Below are 5,883 nucleotides of genomic sequence, written 5' to 3'. Positions count from 1 at the left end.
GAAAAATCATTAAATATTTATTTATCCATTTTTAGGATTATTTTGACAATTTCTCATTATATTTTATATAATATATACAGGATGTTCTTGACAAGTGTGAAGAAGTTGAAGATCACAAGAGCTGACAGATGTTAAGTCAATACATAAATAACTTGTTAATTTGCATATATACAATGTTCTTCCATGCAAGCATTCCCTCATCAATTTTCACTGTTGATAGGAATTTTTTCCCCTAGTAATTATTAATTAGTTAATTAATCTAGCGGGTGGGTGGAAAAAAACAGTAGAGATATATAGAAATATTCCACAAGGGAACAACGGCTTTCCATTATTAATTATCATCATATACACCAAAAAAAAAAAAAAAAGATTATATAGATGTATAGCTTCTTACCTAATTGCTAATTCATCAATCATATCTATTGTGTCTATTTGTCTTTTAGTCTCTCTCTGCTTTATGGTGGATTCTCCTAACTATTTATAGATAATATATTAACCATATTGTCTTAATTAGACTGTAGCTAGCTTAACTATTTAACTTTTGTAGCCATATGAGATAATATTTCACCTGGCTCCCATTATTGCTAGTTCATGGTCATACTAGGAAAACAAATTTAAAATATAATTTAAATTTGTCTAATTTTTTAATATTTATTATTAATTCTAACAATAATTATTAATACTAAATAAAATAAATTTTAATTATTTTTATTTAATTTTTTTTATTACCAAATATTTTCGATATTTTAGTTAACTTGTCCTTTGGTGCTAGCTAGTTAGCTAGCATGCATCAAGTGCTATTTGTTATTATCATTAATATTAGCAATATTTTGATATACATGCATCTCAATTATTACTTTCCTAGAATAATCTTACCAACAACTTGAAGTACCAAATACTCAACCAATGCAACCAAACCACATGTGTTTCAATCAAAAGAATTTTATGAAATAAAGCTAATAGTGAATTGAAACAATGAAAAGCTAATTAAGTAAAGTTGTTCATAATTTCTCTGGAGTGTATGTACGTGCTTTGAAATTGATGTTGCTTCGCTTTGTTGGGTACAACATAATTGGTAATGTGTGTGTTCACACGGCTCGTGTCAAGAACAGTGGTTTTGCTTTCATTTTCGTTGATTAGTGAACAAGATTCTAACTGAATTAAAACTCATTCATCATAGTCCAATAAAATTTTTTGTTTTCAAATAAAGAAAAAGAAAAATATTAATTAAACACAACATGTCCGTAATATATGTGAACTCATCTTACTTGATTGTTGATGAAACATTCACCAACTGACAATGATGCAACATCTGGGACAATCATTGATACCCATTTTAATTTCGAGTTTGAATTCTTACACAAGAATAAAAAGATAGTTGAACTTTTATGAGGAGGACTGGAGTCAAATAACAGTTATATACTTATATGTCAAACATTGAACACATTTTTCTTTGGTTGAATAATTGAATTATTCTTTTAGAAAATTTTAAATTATTGAAGGAAAAACCTATACAAACAAGTTGCCAGTAACCTATCCATATCGTTCACAGAAGTGATGCTCTTACAGTCTTACGCCATAGCAAAGGTTTTGGTTTTATAATTGAAGGTACTTAATTGTTAAGAAAAGAAAAGAAAAAATCTTGTTGAAATGATAAATATTTTTAATTTTTTGAATATATTGAATAATCAAAATTTTAAATTATTGTTGTACTCCAAAATGATCTAAATCCACAATTGAAATAGATATAATTTTTGTAATTCAATTTATTTCATAAAATGACCTATTTTGATAAATAACAACCCTAATATTTTACTCCACTTCATTAGAGAAATTACTTTTTTCTTTTTTTTAGTTTGTTACTGGCCAATGAGTTGGTTCATATACAAGATAAAATTTGAACTTCTAATGACATTTATTTAAGTAGACGAGTAAACTAATTATTCGATCAACTCAAATTGGTTATTAGTCACCAAAAAAAAACTCAAATTGGTTATTAAAAAATTTATATGATAAACAATGTTACAAATATTTCTTTTTTGGTCAGGATGTTACAAATATTTAGCCTTACTGGATAGACTGGTAGCTATAATGGGCCTGAGGCCCAAAATGAATGAGCGTTTACAAAGCAATCAAGGCGTCCAAAAATCGAGAGGCAGTGTTAGGCCCAAAACGAAACAAAAAGGTAAAACGACGGTGTTAATCGGAAGCGGCGTTAAATGTTAAATGTTAAATGTTAAATGTTAATCCTCCAAATTCCAATTCATCCAATTCGAATGCATCGTGAAGAGAAATCTTTGGAGCCTAAACTAAAATTCGCGGTTAGCAGTTAGCAGTAGACGATTCACTGAAGCCTCAGCATCAGCATAATGAAAACCCCAGCTTCAGGTTTCTACAGAAACCCCGTGAAGTTCAGAATGTAACTTGCTTGCTACCTTCACTCCAAGCGTTGCATCGCGTTGATACATTCATTCATTCATTCATTGATTCTTGAGGTATGTATGTTTTCGATGCAGGCCGACTTCGGAGAATTTGGTGCCGATTCGATTGGACATAGAAATCGACGGTCAGCGATACAAAGACGCTTTCACTTGGAACCCTACCGATCCTGATTCCGAGGTCGTACTCTTCGCCAAGAGAACCGTTAAGGACCTGAAACTCCCTCCCGCTTTCGTCACCCAAATTGCACAATCCATTCAGTCTCAGCTCGCCGATTTTCGTTCCTATGAAGGCCAAGACATGTATGCCGGCGAGAAAATTATTCCTATCAAGGTCTTTTCTCTCTTCATTCTTTTTTTTTTTCCCGTTTACTTTTCGCGCTTGCGTATTAATTGAACTCGTTCTTTTTCGTAATTTCAGCTTGATCTCCGTGTAAACCATACTCTCGTGAAGGACCAGTTCTTATGGGTAATATTGCTGTTGCTATTGTTATTGTCGTCATTGTTATCTGCTTCTGTGTTGTATGTCTAAACTCGTTGAGTTTCTAGGACTTGAACAATTTCGAGAGTGATCCTGAAGAATTCGCCAGAATCTTCTGCAAAGACATGGCCATTGAAGACCCCGAGGTTGGAGTAAGTCTATCTATCTATCTATCTATCGCGTAATGTGGACATGTTGCAGCGTTTAAACTCGTTGCTTCTTAGTTAAGGAAAACTTTGAATGGAAAGTGAAGTCTTACACTGTGCCATGATTTGTGTTTATTACTATGTGAAAACTGTGTTGGTGCTGCATTTTCTGTTCGTTAGATAGCAACAATATGTTGTGTCAATAGAGGACTTGGATTCTTCTATCATTCATGAAGTACTACTCTCTTCCTTGTAAATAAGAACACAGATACACTTGGAAAGTGAAAACTTACTAAACCGAAACATGCGTTTGTTTTGCAGCCAGCAATTGCCTTTGCTATAAGAGAGCAGCTTTACGAGGTCCATGTTTCTATTTGCTATGCTATATATCATGTTTGTGTGTTACATATCGTATCTTACCATAAATTTTTTGTTTGTTTGCACATTTAGATTGCAATTCAAAGTGTGGTTTCAGCAAGAGAAAGCAGATTGAGCAAGAAGGGTCGTCGAGGGGCTGAATATGCTCCAGTCAGGTATTCAATACATTTCTTTCCCAGATCAGTTGCATTATATGATTACTTCAAGGAAGGATATTTATGTCCCTAATCTGTTGTTTCATTGCTGCTTGTCAATTCTCTATTAACAGCAAAGGAGGTGCTGTGGCAGTGGACTTGGTCAAGTTATTTGGCCCAAAATCTAGTGTAGTTCGGTGAGTCTATTAAGTATGCGTGATGCACTTTTCTTTGCTAAAATTAGATAACTTGATGCTGATTTGTTATGCCATCATCTAACCACACTATGCTGCACATTGCCATGGTGTTTATGCAGTTAAAATGCTAATTGAAATGGCATATGATGATAGTTAATTGGTAATAGCATGTTTTATTGAGCTTTTGGAAATCCCTAAATCTTGGATATAACAAGAGATTGTCTCTTGTGACTTATGTCCTACCAATGGTTTTCAAGTTCCAAGAAGTGAAAACCAAACATGCTAGAAGGCTTAGTTATTGGCATCAGAATTATGCTAGCAGAAGCAGATCAGTAGTTGCATAAGGCAACATCTTACATATATCATATGTTTTTGCAAATAAGAAATGAATAAAGTGAAGATATCAATGAGGAAAAATCAGTGGATATGATGGTGTCCTATAATAAAAGGATTGTGACTTGAACTGGGAATACACTTCCTCAGAAAGAACTGGATATGACTTATGGAACTTGACTCGGAATATAGAAAACTACATTGTCTTTATTAACTGTTAGAAAATGTTTTTGTTTATAATTCTGTTTGATGCTCCATTATATAAATTTTTTAGCAATTTTCAAAGAGAACAATTCAATGCACAGATAATGTAAAAGAAATTATTGGTTGACACTGTTAATAATCTCATCTTAAGAACTAATTTAAGCATGGAAGTTTCATTTTCTTAGGCCACGAACTAATTTTCAAGTTTTGTATGCATATTCTCCTATAGTGGTACTTAGATTCAAAATGGAATGTTCATTGGCTTACCGTGTTTTTCTTTTGTTGCATTAGGAAAAGAAAGGAATGGGACGTGTATGAACCTATCGTGGACCTTCTTTCCAATGAAGAAGTTGATGCCCTTGAAGCAAAAGAAGAACGGAATTTCAGGTGAATTGACAAGCATTGCTTATTTAGAAGAGTAGTATAGTTCTATTGAAACCTATATTAGTTAGAGGGAATCATTACCAAGTTATTATTGTACTGTGTGGAAGTTGGTTTCGTAGAATCAGAAAATCAACGAGTCAGCATGTGTTATCATATTAGGTTGTATCATTTCTTCATCTTCATTCTGTGTACAAAGACACTAATCAGTAATCAGCATCAAGGCCAAATTAAAAAAGAAAATTAATTACATCTTATTAGCATAGTATCTAGGGTAAATTACATTGATCTTCTACGATACTGAACAATATTACACAAGTAGTCTTATCTACCATACAATTTAAGTTATATGACACTTGATACTTCCTTTTATAAAAGTGATGTTGGCCTTCCTTGTAAACGCGGCTCTGAAAAAGATTAATGTAGACATGGATAACTAGGGGTGGCATGTAAAATAACATCTCTTAATCGTAGAGTTTAATTCATTCTGGTGTATATATTTTGAATTTGATGTGCTTTGTGATACTAATTTATCAACTTATATGCACCCGTTGCAGTTTACACCTTTCCCTGCTGGGGCAAAAGAATAGCACATTATTCCCTGATTATTTGAATACCATCTATAACTATTTATTATCCAAGACTGAAATCATTATTTCCAATCAAGTTCATATCACATAAACCTATGAACCCTCCACGAAAGGAAAAATGTAAGTAGGGCAGTGTCTTATAAGGCGTGCAATATCTTATAACAGTAGAGACGGAGGGTTTCAATTTCAATGCTAAGTAAAGCTAGGATGAAAAAACAAGCAAGAAAGAAATATGAAGCAGTAACAGATTGAGAAATCAAAATCCTATGTTTTCCTCCCCACATGCCTGGAAAGAAATGGGAATATCCATGATAGAATAAAACAAAATGTGGGGTTGAGCCTATCCCATCTGAGGTTGCCAGGGCCAATATGTAAAGACAGACTTTACAGTGGCCCCATTTCTGTCATTGTAGAGAAAATGTCCACACATAACAGAGTTGAAGATATTGCTCCAATACTCATCTCTCGAGAAAGGTAGAGAATGGATCATGTGGGCTTGTTATATCTGCGTTTCAGTACTGAAAGGAACAGGAGGAAGACAGAACCAACTGAATAATAATGTGCCTCAGCAATAAATATCTTCAAATTCATCCCAATGTAA

The 5,883-nt window shown here is 33.2% G+C and overlaps 2 protein-coding genes across 4 annotated transcripts in view; both read left to right on the top strand.

Annotated features, from left to right (window-relative positions):
* The window catches only part of LOC107619548 (auxin-responsive protein IAA31), a 1,910-nt gene extending 1,479 nt beyond the window's left edge, over nt 1-431 (top strand). For both annotated transcript variants that reach the window (XM_016321842.2, XM_021103083.1), the window contains exon 4: nt 81-431. In XM_016321842.2, the coding sequence (XP_016177328.1) occupies nt 81-135 (55 nt within the window). In that variant the 3' untranslated portion in view covers nt 136-431. The remainder of the gene's footprint in view (nt 1-80) is intronic.
* Nucleotides 2,043-5,084, top strand: LOC107635646 (chromatin structure-remodeling complex protein BSH). Of its 2 annotated transcripts, none has more exons than XM_016339182.2 (8): nt 2,043-2,419; nt 2,517-2,772; nt 2,860-2,907; nt 2,988-3,065; nt 3,387-3,425; nt 3,516-3,598; nt 3,712-3,774; nt 4,603-5,084. In XM_016339182.2, the coding sequence occupies exons 1-8, from the start codon at nt 2,370-2,372 to the stop codon at nt 4,700-4,702; spliced, it is 717 nt and encodes a 238-aa protein (XP_016194668.1). In that variant the 5' UTR covers nt 2,043-2,369; the 3' UTR covers nt 4,703-5,084. The 2 variants fall into 2 exon arrangements, with proteins under 2 accessions (XP_016194668.1, XP_016194659.1); XM_016339173.2 differs by having other exon boundaries at nt 2,052-2,419; nt 2,988-3,071.

The sequence above is a fragment of the Arachis ipaensis genome, chromosome B01 (genome assembly GCF_000816755.2).
Source record: "Arachis ipaensis cultivar K30076 chromosome B01, Araip1.1, whole genome shotgun sequence".
NCBI classification, from domain to species: Eukaryota; Viridiplantae; Streptophyta; class Magnoliopsida; order Fabales; family Fabaceae; genus Arachis; species Arachis ipaensis.
This window is presented reverse-complemented; position numbering and strand designations above follow the sequence as displayed.